Raw genomic sequence first — 18,267 nt, 5'->3', positions numbered from 1 at the left:
AGCTTATGTCATGCATACTTATTGAATGGTTGTCTCATAATACCTGTTACCATGCATATTGTCAGTGAGGTAACAGGGTCAGGCAGCAAATAATAGAAAAAGAGCCATGGTCTGCAGGACAGGAGTGATTTGATGTAACACAGATATTGTTTTAATGAGGAGCAACGCTTGATGGGATGCTTCCGCCCTGATTCTTTAGTATAAGCAGGGTTTATAACTGGCCACAACATACATGTTGAACCTAACAAAAGTTGTGGTTGCTAAGACATTAATATTTTTCCAGCTTTGTTTGAATGAGAGGCTTGCTGATCACTGTGTTACAATCAGACTCTGATTTGGTAAGAATGATCTGAATGTGGAAACACAGGCACCATTCCCCTTTTATATCCAGTAGATTCTGCAATACTAGTTGCCTGTCTAGGACTTGAACATGTATTTGTGTTAAAAAAACGCACCCATTCCAATAGATGAACATCTTCTATATACAAGAATCTCTGCACCAGAGCATCTTGTTTTAAATTGCTCAAGTAAATTTTAAGATCCTTCGTAGACGAATATGAAGATTGTGCTTTTAACTATCCTGCATATCAATTTGTGGTTCTTTTTTAATATAATCTTTTGTTTTCTGCAGGCATTTCCTATTCAAAACAGGAACAGGGACAACACCACTGTTCAGTACTGCAACACCGGGTTACACAATGGCATCCGGCTCTGTTTATTCCCCTCCTACACGTCCACTACCTAGGAATACCTTATCAAGAAGTGCTTTTAAATTTAAGAAGTCTTCAAAGTACTGTAGCTGGAAATGTACAGCGCTCTGTGCTGTAGGGGTCTCCGTGCTACTGGCAATACTACTGTCATACTTTATAGGTAAGCTTGTATTTTTATGATTATTGTCCCTATAAATCTATATGTCTGTTTTACTGGTTATATATGGGCAGCGTGCGACTACATAAAATACAGATGTCTTTTTACCAGCAAGTCCTGGGAACAGTAGAAACCATAAGAGAAATTTAATTAAAACTTCTTCAGATGGAATAAACAAAGTCTGTATTTTGTAAGCATTTTTCTGCAAAATGGCAAATGAAATGCCATTTTTTAAAAAAACGGAACTGTAATTTAGAAATATAGTGGTTTTCTCTTTTTAGGAGGGATTTTTAAAAGTATAGTGCATACAAAAAGGAGTTGACAAAGTCATGTAAAATAGTTTTTTTCTGTGTATTTCAAAAATAAACCTTTAGTTTCCACAATGTGGTGTTTTTTCTAACTTTTTTGTATAAAAAGAACAATTTATTTCTAATAATAGTACAGGGATTTAGATTCAGCATTAGACTTTATTGTCTGCTTTTTGAATACTAGTACCTTTTTGCTTAGAATAATTAAATAATGTACATGTATGTGCTAAAGTTGTGGCGAAACCATTTGCTTTCAAAAAACTATGATCTGAGGGGGTACTTTAAAAGTGTAGACTGCCATTACTATGTATCTATAAATGCCAAAGTGTCAAAATGAATTTGAGTGGCCATAGTGAAATGTCTCAGATCCAAATGAAAATTATACTTAGCTTTTAAAATTAATACAAAACCCAGACCCTTTAGGGTTCTTAAACGTTCACAGCCTTTGTTGAAATGTGCTTGTTAAATTTCAGTCCAAGCTGAAGCATTAAACTGCATGAAGCCTTTGAAGTGGATCCCTGTTGAAGCTAAAGCCACTGTAAATAATGCAGAAACTTAGGCTGCTGAGGAACAGAAGGAATTCTTGTTCCCCTCTTCTGATGAAGTGTGGCTGCCTCTGCAAGATTGCTAGTCTCATTGTAACCCTTGGAAGCCGAAGGAACTTTATGAGAATCATGTCCATGATTTTTCTGCTGGGTTCTGTTTCATTCCTCACCAGATTTCCCCTGTTCTCTCTGGTGTATGCAACGCAGGCTTTTGTAAAAGAAAAAAAGTAGAAACATATGATTCTTGATTGATTGCTGGTACTATTAGAATCAAAAACATTGCAAGATCCAAAATCCTCCGTCATAGTCTATATAAGCAGAAGTACCGTTGATGTGTTTGTTTACATTTCTAGCCCAGCCTAATCCCCCCAACCCACGACCCTGAAAAGCCTCAGGGCAAAGTAATTTCAAGGATAAAACATGTCTCAAACATTTATGCAGAGAAAAGCTGAATTCCAGTGCTCAGTTATGTACACTTACAGATCATTGATTCCAAACACATGTTGATTTAATTAAGTTTAGGTGTGGGCCAGATTGTGACCCAAAATAGGAAGCACATGACATTATAAATACTTAGTTTCAGATATCTGTGTTTATCTCTTCCCAACATGTACGATTTAGATTAAAAAAGACTTTACCACGTTTGTACATACTGCGGTTTTTATTTAGGTTATGTGTTAACTGAACATTTTTCTTCAACCTGGATGAGCCTAAAATGCCAATTATGCTGCAGATAATAAACCCCATTGCTGCAGGCAAGACTTTATTCTTCCACAGCCTAAATTTAGAAGTAGCTAGCATTGACCTCTGGTGTGAGGGCTGCCATTCATGACCTCTACAGATACGTAGTATTCTGGCTTTTCCTGGCCTCTTCAGCAGGAAGAATGGTGACTAGGCTTGGAGATTTGGGTGCACCGAATCCCAGATTTTGTCCGAATCTGGGTGCATTTAGGCATATTCGGGCCCAAACCAACCTGAATGTGAACAAATCCAAATGTAAGGCAGCATTGAGGGCATTTTTTGGGGGCATTTATTTTGAAGGTATTTTTTACATTTCAAAGCCCATGCAGGGAGTGCATTTCGCTTTAAAAGCTAGCGGACACCAAAATTTCAGGGAGATGCGGAGGTCTGAGTAGGAAGTTTGGTTTAAGGGGTCCAAAGTTATGGACCCTCAAAGGGGTAGCCCAATCTCTTGTTAGCTCCCATTGGAAACAATGGGGGATGTGGGCACCCATTTTGGGGGTCCATAACTTTTGCCCCTCTGAACCAAATCTCACAAAACTCAGTTGGTATCATCAGGAGAGTTTGGTGCCACTAACTATAAAAATGTGCCCCCTGCAATCACAAACGTGAAATTACACCAAAAAATACAAAGCAAATCAGATGGAGCCGAATTTTTCGGTTATACCTGAATATTCAGGTATATCCGAATATGTTATTTGTCTTATTTAGGCATACAGATAATTTTATGCCCGAATAAATCCGAATTTTACTTAATTTCTAGGGTATTGACCAAGCCTAATGGTGACCTCTCTTATGAAACCATCTTGTAGCTTCCACTATAAAGCCAACGTGGCACTGTGGTTTGAGTGTCAGACCAAGCCCTGGAACAACTACATTCAAATACCCCACTTTACCATGGAAGCTCACCAGGTGACTCTGAGACTATCATACTTGCTCAGCCTAACAAACCTCACAATGTTGTTGTTGTGAGTGGAGCAGAAGAGAGTGCTTCAGGTCCTCTGAAGATGCCAGCCACAGATGCAGGTGAAACATCAGGAGAGAATGCTGCTAGAACATGGCCATACAGCCCGGAAACCACACAGCACCCCAACCATATGCCTATTAACAAGTGTAAAGAGTGCAATTGGCAAACTGGATTTGTATGTGTTGAGTGGGAGCCACCCATTTAGCATGTGAGTAACCATGAAGATAGCATAATCAATTAGAAAATGCTACTAGAACACGGCCATACAGCCCTGAAACCACACAACACCCCAGTAAAAAAATAAGCGTTAGCACAGTACTAATGCAACTTTTAATGAATTTTGCTGCTACAAGCAATCTCTGGAGAAGTAATGGTGCATCCAAGAAGGTAATCTCTTAGGGCAATCAAGTTAAAAACATGTTAAGGACTACATTTTACCTTTAGCACATAGATAATTTGCTTGTTAATTTTAGTCTGGCAAATATCCTATCTCTTCTAAGTCACATTTATGACTATAAACGTTCAAAAATACCATGCTGTTCAAAATCCCATTACTGTTGCTATTTTAACATGACTTCACTAGGTTCCATTGTATGATTTTCCTGATGCCCATCGGTGACATCATCAGGCCCCCACATAACAATGAGTCAAATGTCAGTGCTCTCAAATCCCCACCATGTCATTTTTGACTGGAGGTCTAGTACAAGGTTGAGGGAGAGGTCTATTAGAAAAACTGTACTGGGAAAGCTGTAGGATAGATGGCCATTCATCAATACTTTACAAATATGGGTGATTCCTAAGTTGTACCCACTGCAAATTACTTCCCCTAAGTTTTGAAATTCTTCCCTAATATCAGGTAGATAGGCAAGTATCATTACTGTGTACTGAAGAAAAAAATTATATGTGTACAAAGAAAAGAATAGTTCAAAGAATAGTTCAAAGAAAGAACTATTCTTAGCTTAGATGTATAAATCCTCCTATATATATATAGGGACAGTGGGAGGTTTATCTTCAGTCTGCGTATATTATGTCTTCTCAGCAGTCCTTTGGGCTTTTGCTGTTAAATTATTCCTTTTCCGCAGCGAGAGCATCTAGAAGTTTAACCTTTTCCATTTCAATATTTCTTGCCTTTATCCAGATTTTGGGTGATGTAGGGACAGGAACTGAATAGTGGTTTTCAACAGTGATGAGTAAAAGGTCTTCTGTACATTCTCAGAAGCACACCATCATTTACACAGGTGAATTAGAGGAAGGCAGCAAGTAACAGGTTAATTTTTGGTGGAAGAGAATGTACAGAATATGGCTGAATATGTAGAATATGCTGATTATTAATAGTGTTTTAGCCCCTGTTTTATTTTATCAGATTGCTTACAGTTATGATCTATATGTTTCTTATTTGGATTAGGAAGACTCTGACTGAGAGTCGGTTTAGACATTCAAAAATAATCGAAATTGTTAAGGAAAAACACACACATATCTTTCTGCAATCATAAGGAAATCATGCAGAGAAACTGCATATGCAAAGCCACACTTCAGAACTGTATGTTGTTGAATGAGAGAAAAATTTTGAAGAATAAAGACGTGTGGTGTCAGGAAATAAAATGTCAAGTAAGAAACAAGGGAAAATATTGTTAATGTGTTGCAACATTGCCAGATGGGAAAGATTGTCTGGAATTTTCTTGTGTTGCAAGAGGTATTGAGCTGCCAAGCCATATGTCATATACCTGTTTATATATCCAGCAATTAAGGAGTAAAATTTCTTCAAAGTGGTAGACTTCATCACTAAATATGATTTGATTCTGCTCAGGTATAGTTATGCTGCATTGCCTTATAAATAACTGCTGAAATATACAATACACAGGAGTTTCCTTCTCTATTTATTCAACAGGGAACTCTTTATGTACTGGCGATATTACTGATATTTCACCTAGCTCAGCAGCCTAAATGTAAAGTTAAGCACTCGGGAACACACTTTGAAGGATTTGGGGTCTATAAAATAGTTAATGGACTAAATTTTCTCGCATATGTAGTTTTCCCATCTCTTCAGATGTAATATCACAATTCTCATTTAATAGGCCATCCAAGTATAATTTGGTGTGAGTTACTTAATATAGAATCGAAAACATCTTCCACTTTATCTACTCATTTCATTGCAGACTTTAACAAAGGCAGCAGGATGAGAAATTATATACAGAAACATTGGTTGTAATATCTTATGTGGCATGTTACTTCTCAAGTTGCAGTTTGTGTATTTTCTAACATAGAACAGCAGCATTGCCCAAAATGAGTCATCTTCAACCTGAAGTGAAAAATATGCCTTTGTATATGGATAAAGCCAGGGTGGTGTAGTGGTTAAAGTGTCGGACTTCAGTTTTAAAAATCAAGGTTTGAATCCCTCTCTGCCATGAAGGTTGTTGGATGACCCAAAGGGCTCCCGACCCACAGGTTGAGAACCGCTGCTTTAGAAAGTGGCTTGAGATAAAAATCTTCTATTACAGTGGATCTTCAGGTGACAGAAACAGAGATCAGTTCAACTGGAGAAAATAGTCACTTTGGACAGTACCCTCTATGGCAGGCGTGGCTAACCTATGGCACTCCAGAGGTTCATGGACTACAATTCCCATCAGCCCCTGCCAGCATGGCCAATTGGCAGGGGCTGATAGGAATTGCAGGGAATTGATGGGAATGGCAGACCATGAACATCTGGAGTGCCATAGGTTGGCCACCCCTGCTCTATGGCATTATACCATATTGAAGTCCCCAAACCATGCCTTCAGACTCCACTCCCAAAATCTCCAGGTATTTCCCAACCTGGAGCTGGCAGCCATAGAAAAGAACAAAAAAGCTACTTTGAATTTCCATTGTAAAGAAAAGTGGGATATACATGAAGTAAGTATATAATAAATGTTCCGTAGAGATATTGGAATGATATATTATCATATCATAAATGGGTCAGTGTTGAAGAGTCCCACTCCAGTGGTCCATATGGTCCAGCATTCTGCTTCACATAGTGGCCAGTCAGTTGCCCTGGAGGATTAATAAATACAGGGTACAGAGGAATTCCTCTAATGTTGCTTCCTGGCAGTAGTATTCACAGGTTTGCTGCCTCTGAAATGTGCACATTCCTTGTGACTAATATGACTAATAATGACTGAGGGATCTGTTTTCCATAAATTTGTCTTATCTTCCTTTAAAGCTATCTATCCTTGCGGACTACATTCACCAGCAGTGAATTCCATATTTTAATCACTCATTGAATGAAGAAGTATTATCATCCTGTATCTGTTGCCCATCAACTTCATTCAAAACTCACAAGTTGTAGTATTATGGGAAAAGGAGAAAATTTTCTGTTTTTTCTACCCCAGCATAATTTTATAAACTTTTGTTATGATTCCACCCCACCTTTTTTTCTGAATTGAAACATCCCAAGCTCTTTAGTATTTCATTGTAGGAGAGGTGCTTTTACCCTTAATAATTTTGGTTGCAGTCTTCTGCATTTCTTCCAGCTCTCTAATATATTCTTTGAGATACAGTGACCCGAACTGAACATAATACCAAAGTGAGGCTGTGGCATAGATCTAATTAGAGGCATTATAACATTGCTCATTTTGTTATCAGGTCCTTTTGTAATTATTCCCAGCATTGCGTTCTTCACCAATTGCCACAAGCTGACTCAACTTTTCATTGAAGTAAGCGCTACAATACCAGGATCTCTGTCCCTGCCAGTTGACCTCATTAACATATAAAAGGTACCAGGAAAAGGTTGTAGGTAGCCTCGATGACCTGAAGTAAGATTCAAAAGCAGGAACAAAAGCCAAATAATACCTTTGTTAGGACCAACAGAAATAACATAAAAGTGTGCAGAGTTTCAAATTCTCCAGAACTCTACAGCAAGCAGGCTGTTGTACACTCAGCAACACTTGTTGCTTATATTTTCTTGAGCTATCCATTTGTTGGGTATTACAGTACAGTGGATACAGCGACCCTCTTTTAGCCAGACATGCACAAGAACATGACAAATACACCAAACCGTTAATTTTAATACTCAAGCAAAGAAAACTTTTTTGTTGTACTAAAGGCATGCAACAAAAAGTGTAACTTGCTGAACAGTAGTACCTTCTCTGCAGGCTAACTGACAGAGAGAGGTGCTGCAGTAGTCTGGTATATCTTGTAATTTTTTCAGCACTGTGACAACAAATCCTTTGACGGTGCAGTAATTTAAAGAGAGGAAGCAGAGAAACAAAGGCAACCAACATGAGAGAGAGAGAGAAAGCCAAGAAGTCACAAGGGGACTGAACAACAACGAAGTGCAAAGGAAAAGAAGACATAGGAAACTGAATTTATAACCAAGAAGTTGCCAAAAAAATCTAATTCCCAGAATGTTGAGAGAAAGAGGTGAAAAGAAAGAATACAGAAAGTTGTCTAAACTAAGTACCAGCAGTATATAAGTTATATATGTATAAACAAAAAGGGAGGCTAAAACTTCCCTTCCTTAAAATGTTTTCACTTTTTCCTTTGGCAGAATGAAAGGAGGCAGTTAAAAGAAGCAATTGTAATGTGTTCTTAAGCATAGCTAAAATATCACCAAGTGCAACAAATAAAACCTTTAAAAAGAATCCAACAGTCTGAAATTATCTTACTCCACATGCCTGGGGTCTTAGCTGAAGAATACCCTACTGTCTGTGCCCAAACATCAACATAATGCCCCTCTTGTCTCCTTTGTCATGGTGTTCAATCTGTATTGTGTGATAAAAGACATATGTCACTGCCTTATACCTATTGTAATATAATAATAATAATAATCCCCTCATGGACACCCTCTTGTCATGGGGAAGGGGCTTGCGTGCTTTGATGAAATTGAGAGCTATACTGGAGGTATACTACCAGAAGGGGCTCCTAAACCAGACAGGTCTCAACCGAGAAACCAGACTAAGACTATTAACCAACCCATACAATATGGTGATACAAATGAAAAATTATTCTATACCGCATTGGTTGTCGTGCGGGTTAACAAGGGCTGTGTCGCATGCTGGGGTCCCTCGGCATACGTTGACAAGTGGGCTACAAGTGGACCAGCCATTCAAAAGAAAGAAGTATAGTGCACAAGAAAATTGTGCCATCATGGCTTATTACTACAACTCAGGGCTAGAAAAAAGAGGATTCTTGAAGTGGATGTACAAAATGTGGAAACAACACTACCCAGATTCAAATATCACTGAGCAAAGACTGGCAGATAAAAGACACAAAATCCATCATCACAGGAATAAAAGTGTTTTACAGAGGATGAGGAACTGGAACAAATCAAAGAAAAAAAAATTGTGAAAAGGAAATCCAACTGCTTAAGCAGCAGAGAAGAAAAAAAAAAAGAGAACAGTCTATGGCACAAACCAGCTGAGGTTGTCTCATTGGTAATCGGCACCCTGGGCAACATCCCTAAAACACTAGGGCAGAACTTGAAACATCTTCAAATCGACAAAATCTGTCAGATTCAGAAGGCAGCCCTGTTGGGATCCGCACGAATACTACACCGATACAACTTTGTAGGCCTCTGGGTGAGGCTCGAATATTAATGAAAGGCCAGCAACCAGCTAAACAATTAAGATCAGATTAATTATGATAACGGCTCACATTTGTCACTATACTTAGTCATGTATGGACCCGTATATTTTGAAACTTGTGTGACTACATGGATCAGATTTTTGATATCGTCTTTCATTTATTACTTCTGCTAAAAAGATAGCAACCTTGAGAGTTGTTACAGGGGGTAACAACAGCAACAACAACAACAACAACAAGCCTTTATTGGCATACAAAACAGGACAAAATTTCAAAGTAAAACAAGATTTAAAAACACAGTTAAAATTACTAATTTCCAGTATAAAATTTGCAACGAAAGTCTATGTAAAAGAGCACATCAGGCTGTTCAGGAGGTTGGAATTATCTTGTAACTGCACTCTTGCCCACCCAAAGGAACAATTTGCAAAGAAAAGGAAATAGAATTCATGCTTATTTCCTTGCATATCTTATCATATTTTAGAGCCATACAAACAGCAGAGATGGTCAAGTGTTTTCAGCACTGTAACAGCAGATCACAAGAACAAACCCTTTTAGAGCGTTCCTATGATATTCTTAAATCTTCCCTCAGGGAGAGCTGATGGCAGCTGACGGTACATCTTGCTCCTCCCTCTGGAGTGAGAATTAATCAGCCAAAAGGAAGCGAAGATATATTGCCATAATTCCACGCTCGCATGGGATTAATAATGTAGTCGGGGAGCAGGTTGTCTTGGCTGCAAGAGTCAAATAATGAAAATCAAGATCCAAGAGCCTATTCTTAACTAGTCTGAAGGCTTCCACCTTTGTGAGCATAAGGAGTGATTCCAAAGAGAAACCAATAGCTTCAACCTTTCTAAAGATCAGAGTATACCATTCTGAAATAAAGTGATCTGATAACAAAGAGGGAATATAACTATTGGATCCCACTAGAAAATGTATATGCAGCCAATATTTTATGGCCCTTATCCATGCTTTACAGGGGGTAGATCATTTAATAAATAAGTTACCACGTATGACGAGGGAAGGCTGGATTTTGTTTTAAGAAGTGGAGTCATATAGATACTATGTAAATTTGAATGAGTCTGACAGTTTAAGAGAATATGCTGGATTGAATTCTCCTCATTTGTGGGGCACAAACATCTCTCTATACTTGGTATGCCTTGGTATCTTCCTTCCATCACTTTAGAGGGGAAGGCGTTTAACCTCGCCAGCATAAATGCTCTTTGATGAGATGGATTATCAAGACTAAAAAAATATTGAGCCATCTTACCGTGAGGCTTTTTTATTTTGTTTGATAAGTTGACAGGATAAAATACTGTATTGTCAGGAGTTCCTATTAGAATTTCAAATAGACAAACCGTCATAACATATCTAAATGTGTGATATGCTTAAATTGTTGGACCTATGTAATGGTTGGAGACAGGTTTTCTGGTATCATGGGTCATTTCCACAATTATATTTTGAGGTAATGTTTATTGTAGAAAATTATTCTGAGCCTACTTTGTACAAAATGCAGAGCATAATACAATATTTACTGTTTAAGCACTGCACACTATTAATATTTGATTGTTGAATGTGTCACACACTGTTATTGTCACTGCACTTAGAAGAATACATTCAGTAAGAAAAACAGTTCACACACAAAAAAGATGATAGAAGATAAGTGGCTGTCAGAAGGTTAAAAGCAACATTTCAAAATACTGGGCAATTTGCAGAGTCTAATTCTTAAATAAGCATTACCTACCTCCACCGGTGAGAGAGGCTCATTTTCAAATAAAGATTTATCACAATGTTGTTTTTCAGATGACATTGCTGCATTTGAAGGTTCCGGCAATCTGAAGCAAACTGACATGTTTTTCTTGCTAATTCCATATAGTAATGAAGCACAATAATGGAATTACAATACCTTGAGCAAATCAGCAATTTTTGTTTGTGTGTTGTGTATGTATCTATTAATGGGGTGACACATTCATAATGTGTATATGGCAATCCTGTTTACTGGAGAAATTAATAGTTAAGATGGATTTCTTTAAGATCACTGAAAAACATAAGCATATGAATAATATTTGCCTATAGAACATTTCCATTCATTTCCAATTTTTTCTTGCAGGAACGTTACTGCTTTTTTTGTTATATTATCTTTCCTGTTGTGTTTTCATTTGGGATATCTTTTACTTTTTCTCGCATCACGTTTTAGATTCTCCACTGATGTGAAGAGTAGGCAGTTTCTTGAATTAGAATATCTTGAAGCTTCGTAGAATAAGATATGTCCTAATTTGTCCCAGTGTTATTTATTTAGCTCTCACAATCTAAACTAAAATTCTTGTTCCACTACATAGATTGGATCTTTTGGGGGAAGAGATGCTTATCTTTCACTTTTTTCCCCTTATCAACATACATTTGTAGTCTGTGGGCATATGTTAGTAAAGTGGAATAAGTTGGATGGTTGATATGTAGCACTGTTGAATGTGAGATAGTGTAACTGCATTCAGTATTGAGTAATTATGGAAAACTCTCTTTTATGGATATAACACTGCATCAGCAGAGAGACAGGAATTTATCAGTTTCTGTCCCATGGGACAAAGATAGGGATATGTATGTGATTTGTATTTCCATTTCTGTGTACCTTGTCACTACCTTTGCTCAAATTGGACTTGGTAAGAAGTTATAATAACCCATATCACAGGATTTGTGTTATGGCAGTGGCAGAATTGTGACCAGTAGTTCATACTTTGGGCCTGCCTAGCACAGGGTTATTTTCAGATGTTAACCTTCTACACCTATACAGATATAATGGTGAGACGCTATAAGTCTAGCTAGGTAAGAAGAAGTAAAAATAATTTTTGAAAAGAATGTAATCAGAGTCCAACATGGTGCCAGTGAGTGCCATGGCACCTGTTGACACTTTCCTGGTGACATCAAGTATCTTTAGAAAGTAGGTGTGGCCAGGTGTAGCTGCTCTCCAGCAGGGCTTCTGACCGGCAACTCAGGAGCTCTGATTGACTATGCAAATGAAAATAATGTTGTTTTGGTGTGCTGCTGATATCACGGTGTTGGCTTTGTTGCTCCTCTTTCCTAACACATTTTTTAAAAATTACCTTTCTTGCCCCCTGCACTTTAGCTTCCTTGGTGGGTGGCTCATTCTTTCATGGTGGCCATTTTGGGGTTCTGCCCACCACTTTGTATCAGGATTCCAACAGCGCCCACAGGCTAATTTGTTTTAACCTTGACTGTAGAGAAGCTTTATTTAATGTTTCTTTTTCATGTTTATTAGAAGGTTAGAACAAAGTCCAAAAAAATTAATAAAGATACCTTGAGGGAAAAACTAAGTAAAGTGTTAAAAAAAATAGAAATGCTATATAAATGTTAAGTTTGAAAAAAAAAACATTAGTAATAACACTCAAATCAAATTTAGTAAGCTTTTGTGCAACATTGATCTAGTTTTGCAAAATGATCTATCCTTGTTTCTTATTTGTTATGAAAAAGTATATTCTGACTACCACTAGAATATGGATACCTTTCTTCAGATGATACATTTATTCACGATGAGCTCCCAACATTTCTTAAGAGAAAGACTGTTGCTAGAATACAACTTAACATGCGAAGTTACCAGGTATAATTCGTCTCACATTTGCTTGAAAAAAGATCTCAGGAAGTAGGGTTTGCAAAGAATTTTTGTAAGCCGGTCGGAGTAGCTTGAACTGTGCTAGGTGGCCCAATATGTTCATAAATGTGATATGTAGTTTTGATGAACAGCCTCACTCACAAATTCTTGCAGTTAATATGCAAGTCAGGTTGTTCATCTTTCATGAATGTCATGTTTGACTATGTATTTAAAATGAATACTGTCATAATCTTCATACATTATTCAATTTTAAGTTTCTTTAAAAAAAATCTAAATTAAAAAAGTTTGATAGCTCTTTGTTCTGATTTATAGACCCTGTGCTTTCAGGAAAGGTAAAAACATTGCTAATATTACAAGTGTGAGGCCAAAGATGATGCTAATTCAATCTCTTTTGGAGAGAAGAAGAGATTCCCTTTATTTACAATACAGTATGTTGTACATATAGTATAATTGCATGAACTTGGTGAAGTTTCTAGTTGGTGAAAATTTCCAACAGAATCTAAAATTCCTTAGCAGTTGTGCTTCCTGTGCATAAAACAGATGGCATACTGTATATACTGGCGTATAAGACTACTTTTGAACCCTGGGAAATCATCTGTAAAGTGTGGGGTCGTCTTATACGCCGGGTACTCTTATATGGCGAGTATATCCCAAACTCTATATTTTAACTGGAAAAGTGGGGGGTCGTCTTATACGCCCAGTCGTCTTATACGCCGGTATATACGGTATTTAAAAAAATATTTAACACTATTTATTCCTCTTAAAACAATAATATTAATTTTTAAGCAGGACAAACCCAAGAAAAGATTGTGCTACCAAAGTAAAGAAAACTTGGGTATTTTTTTCGTCACTTTCTAATTTACCCCTTTCCTTTCCTTTTACCACATTGTGGAATGGTTATTTTTTCAACTTTCTCGAATGATTTACTGGAATAATGAAAGGAGACTTGGTAGAGATACAGGTCAGGACATATTTAGAAGAAATGTTTAAGGTATTTTTGTTTGGAGGACTTTTTTTTCATTGTTCTTAGTTGATTAGCCATAGTATCTTCTAAAATACTACATGATGAAATAAAAAATGTGAAAAGGTGAGCAGCCCAATCTGAGGTGGCTAAGGATTGCACTGCCCCACCACATCCAGAAGGCTTTTCAATAACTCAGGAAGTTAACTCCCCCCCCCCACAAAGCCACCACCAGAAAGCCCTCCACAGGGCTTAATGGACATGTCCAAGCCTCAGTTCACAGTGCAACTGCCCGCAAATGCCCCAGCTGCAAATGCCCAATCTGATTGGACACCAGTGCAGCTCCCCAGCACCCAATACTTCTGGGTTTCTCCACCGTAGAATTGAAGAGTGGCTAGTCACCAGTGCCCTTGCCCCCTCCACTAGCAAGGGTGTCCCTTGAGCCAGTGAACAAGACAAACATGTCAGCGCAGCTCTGCACCGCCTCCACTATGAAATGCATTCCTCCCCAATAGGATCGGGCTGTGCCATCCTCACTTATATAATTGTATTGCCAAAATTTAATTAATTACATTACATAAAAATAATAAAGTAGCCTAGCTATTAGCAATGAGAACAACTTCCTACAAAAAACATATTCTCACTACAATCCTAAACAGAGTTACACCCTTCAGCGGACTTATCAAAGGTGTGTTTGAGACCCATTTTATTCAGTGAAGTTTATACCCAGGAACATGTTTTTTGGATTGTAGCCTTAATGGATTGTAAAACTAGTTGTAGATTCAAGTCAATTTACATAGAAAATCAGCAGGAAATCCAAAACAAAATCTAACTGAAGGAAAAATATGTTGTTCTAAATCACAGTTTAGCTCAGCAGGGGTCCAGATAACACACTTGCAGTCTTTACATGTTGAAACTTTCATCTTATGTTCCCAATCTGATGATATCCCACCAGTTCTTATGACATTTTATTATAATCCTTTATTAAAGCATGTTACTGTTTGCCATAGAGAATATTTGCAGTGACACCCACACTTAATATATGAAATATTAAAAGACTTTTTGTGCTTTCATGGATTTTGAAATATGCAAGACAATTATTTTATTGTATGTGCGTGTGTGATTTATTGCAAGCCATAGGCCTTCGCATTCACATAAAATATCATACACTGGCACAATTTATCAACATATCAGTATAATAGTGTCATCAACATATCTATCAACATATCAATACAAAACAGTAAAATTCAAACATCACAGGTTACATTTACAATTTGGTTTTAAAATTTTGGCCTGCAACCAGTGGTGGGATTAAAATAATTTGACAACCAGTTCTGGTGGTGGGAATTCAAATAATTTAACAACTGATTGTTTACAAGCACCATTTTAACAACCGGTTTCGCTGAAGTGGTGCAAACTTGCTGAATCCCACCACTGCCTGCAACTAGTTTCCTCCTTAAAGTGGTCGCTAAGAAAATAAGTAGCAGCCTTAGAGGTGACCTTAGGAAAAACATCAGCCAATAAAAATCACAGCCTGTCTTCTTCAGAACCAATAACTTCAGATAAAATTTGGTTGAGAGGCTCTGGGCACATTCACACATGCAGAATAATGCACTTAATCCCCCTTCAAACAGTTGTTAGTGCACTGAAAGCCCTTCGAGGGTAGGGTGGTCTATTTAATAATAATAATAATAATAATAATAATAATAATAATAATAATAATAATAATAATAATAATAATAATTTATGACAAGGAAAAAACCTGGTTGTGGCTCACAAATGGAACTTTGAAAAAGGAGACTGAGAGCTTGATTCTTGCAGCCCAAGAACAAGCAATTCGAACAAATGCCATCAAAGCCAGAATTGAAAAGTCAACTACAGATCCCAAGTGCAGACTCTGCAAGGAAGCAGATGAAACAATGCTGCAAGGGGATCGCGCAGACGGACTACAAGCAGAGGCATAATACTGTTGCTCAGATGATTCACTGGAACTTGTGCCACAACTACCATCTGCCTGTGACAAAGAACTGGTGGAATCACAAACCTGAAAAGGTCACTGAAAATGAGCACGTAAAACTACTCTGGGACTTCCGAATTCAGATTGACAAAGTTTTGGAACACAATATTCCTGACCTCACGATTGTGGGAAAAAAGAAAGTGTGGATAGTCGATGTTGCAATTCCTGGTGACAGCAGAATTGATGAGAAGCAACTGGAAAAACTTACATGATACGAGGATTTAAGGATTGAACTACAAAGACTCTGGCACAAGCCAGTAAAGGTGGTCCCAGTGGTGATCAGCACACTGGGTACAGTGCCTAAAGACCTTGGACGGCACTTAAAAACAATCGGTGCTGACAAAATCACCATATGTCAGCTGCAAAAGGCCACCCTACTCGTCTCTGCACGCATTATTCGTCGATACATCACACAGTCCTAGATGCTTGGGAAGTGTCCGACATGTAATGTAATACAAAATCCAGCATATTGATCTTGTTTGCTGTGTATAACCGTTTTTGTATCAATATAATAATAATTTAAAAAGTAGATTGAAGGTGCATTATTCTGCATGTGCAAAAGTGCCCTTACCTCAAATAACAATAGTTTTGTTATAAATTCAGTGCTTTGTACAGGATTACCAATTTTGAGTTGGGAAATTTGGAAATTTGGGGGTGAGGGCTGGGTTTGGTGAGAAGAGGGACTTCAGGGGGTTAGAATACTGTAGAGTCCATCCACTCAAACAATCATTTTCTCCAGGAGAACTTATAGCTGTTGTTTGAAGATCAGCTGAAATGCCAGGAAACCTCCAGACCCCACCTATTCATTGGTCACCCTAGTGCTGCATACCACTCATTTGAATTGGTTAGGTTAGGTTAGATTAAATGTTTTGCAGCCAATAGTGTGTTGCATGGGAGGAGGTTGGTGGGAAGATAGGAGCTGCTAAAAGATTGCAATGGGCTCTGTGTCAGTCCTTACAAATGGCTAAGAATCATTCTGGATTTGTTTTTGTCTGTATATGTAAAACTGACCCATGATTAAGCCAAGAAATGAAAAATAGTGGAGTTATTCTTTATGCCTTTTGTTATTTCAAAACTTAGATGTACAGCCCCAGTAGACAACACTTGCATTTAACGGTATGGAGGATTTGTGACTTAGCTTGACAGGGACCTACCACAACAACTATTTTTAACTACAGCAAATTTTATTTGCAGAAATAGGCATTTTTGAACTGCTATATTTAGAGGTCACTTTCCTTGCTTGTCATTGCAAATATGCAGATTAAAGATTTTAATTCTGTTAAATGCAAAGTGCAGGCATAAGGTTAAGCCAATTTAAACATTAAAAGGCAAGCAAATTGGTAAATGGAGCAAGAAATTTGTGCCCTTAGTGGCCATCATGGTAGCCTTAACTTGACATGAGGAAACAATTTCTCTGAAAAAGAAATTAAACCCTCTATAGACTTAAGAGTTGGTGTGCTGGAGGATGAATGTGTTCATACATTATGAGCAATGGAGACAGTACAAGGAAATACTGGAGAAATCGTGGACATTGAAAAAGGAGTCTCCCATACCTCCAGAATGCCTCTCCACAATCTATTTAGAATTGCTGTATTAGATGATTCTGATTAAAAAGTGTATTATTAGCCTTTCCATTCTATTTTTAAACATCTGTGAATTAAGAATATAGATTAGTATAAGAGGAAAACTGCAAAGACTGACAATCAGGCAAGTAATTTTGCCCGTCCCCACTATTTTCTCATTTTTTTCCTTGAAAGCCTCCATAGACTTTTTTTCTTTTTCTGCTTCTATCCTTCCCATTCACCAACCAATGTAACTATCTGCTCCCCTGGCCTTCAGGCCTTCCATCCTTTCCCCAGGCAGCTTCTCCCTAAGAAGACTGCACAGTTCCAGCCAGTACGCCAGTCTCTCTTGCATGGTAGAAAACCTGCAAGGAATTGTAGGGGTACCTTACTTTCCCCTGGATCTCCCTCCACACACTGTTTCCTCTTTTCCTTCTTCAGGCAACCCTCATGTCTTTGCCATTCCAAGCTTCCTTTTCTCCTTCCCATCCACCTACCAACATTTTAGCTGCCACTAATATCCTGCTGTTTCCTTCATTCATATCCCATTTTTTTCCCCAGTGGGGACTCCAAGCAGCTTACAGTATTTTCCTCTCCATTTTATCTTCACAACACCCCTGTGCGCTAGGCTAGACTGAAAATGTGAAACTAATCCAAACTCACCCAGTAAGCTTTCATGGTAGCTATACCACACTGGCTTTTGTGAAGTATCTTCTGTTGAACGGTAGCAAGCAGCTGGTGCTGGATAAGTTATTCAAGTTGCATAGTAACAAGTTGTTCAGTGGTTGCTGTCAAACCAGGCTTGGCCTTAATGACTCCTCCCTAAAAACTCAAAATAGCCCTATAAATGATTCTGCTCCTTCCCTCCATTTTTATTACTGCGCTCTCAATGGCCATACAGGGCATTAGTTTCTTAAAGCTACCAGCACTGCTTCTGTTATTTTGGGGGTTTAAACCCCCAATTAAAAAAAAGATTACAGATTTTCTGAAAACCGGAGACTTCCCCTCTAGTTACTAGCAGGGTACCCGCGCTTCGCTACAGGGAGTAGGAAAAGCGGAACGCAGAAATGCAAATATTCCATGTGGGCATGTATGTAAGGCATGTTCTTTAGCGGTTTCAG

General features: G+C 38.0%; 1 protein-coding gene across 3 annotated transcripts in view; it reads left to right on the top strand.

Moving 5' to 3' along the window:
• Window positions 1-633: 633 nt before the first annotated feature.
• The window catches only part of LOC125439722 (teneurin-3), a 171,048-nt gene continuing 153,414 nt past the window's right edge, over window positions 634-18,267 (top strand). For all 3 annotated transcript variants that reach the window (XM_048508858.1, XM_048508857.1, XM_048508856.1), the window contains exon 1: window positions 634-870. In XM_048508858.1, the coding sequence (XP_048364815.1) occupies window positions 699-870 (172 nt within the window). In that variant the 5' untranslated portion in view covers window positions 634-698. The remainder of the gene's footprint in view (window positions 871-18,267) is intronic.

Source organism: Sphaerodactylus townsendi, linkage group LG10 (genome assembly GCF_021028975.2).
Source record: "Sphaerodactylus townsendi isolate TG3544 linkage group LG10, MPM_Stown_v2.3, whole genome shotgun sequence".
Taxonomy (NCBI): domain Eukaryota; kingdom Metazoa; phylum Chordata; class Lepidosauria; order Squamata; family Sphaerodactylidae; genus Sphaerodactylus; species Sphaerodactylus townsendi.
The sequence above is the reverse complement of the archived record's forward strand: the minus strand, read 5'-3'. Positions and strand labels throughout refer to the sequence as shown.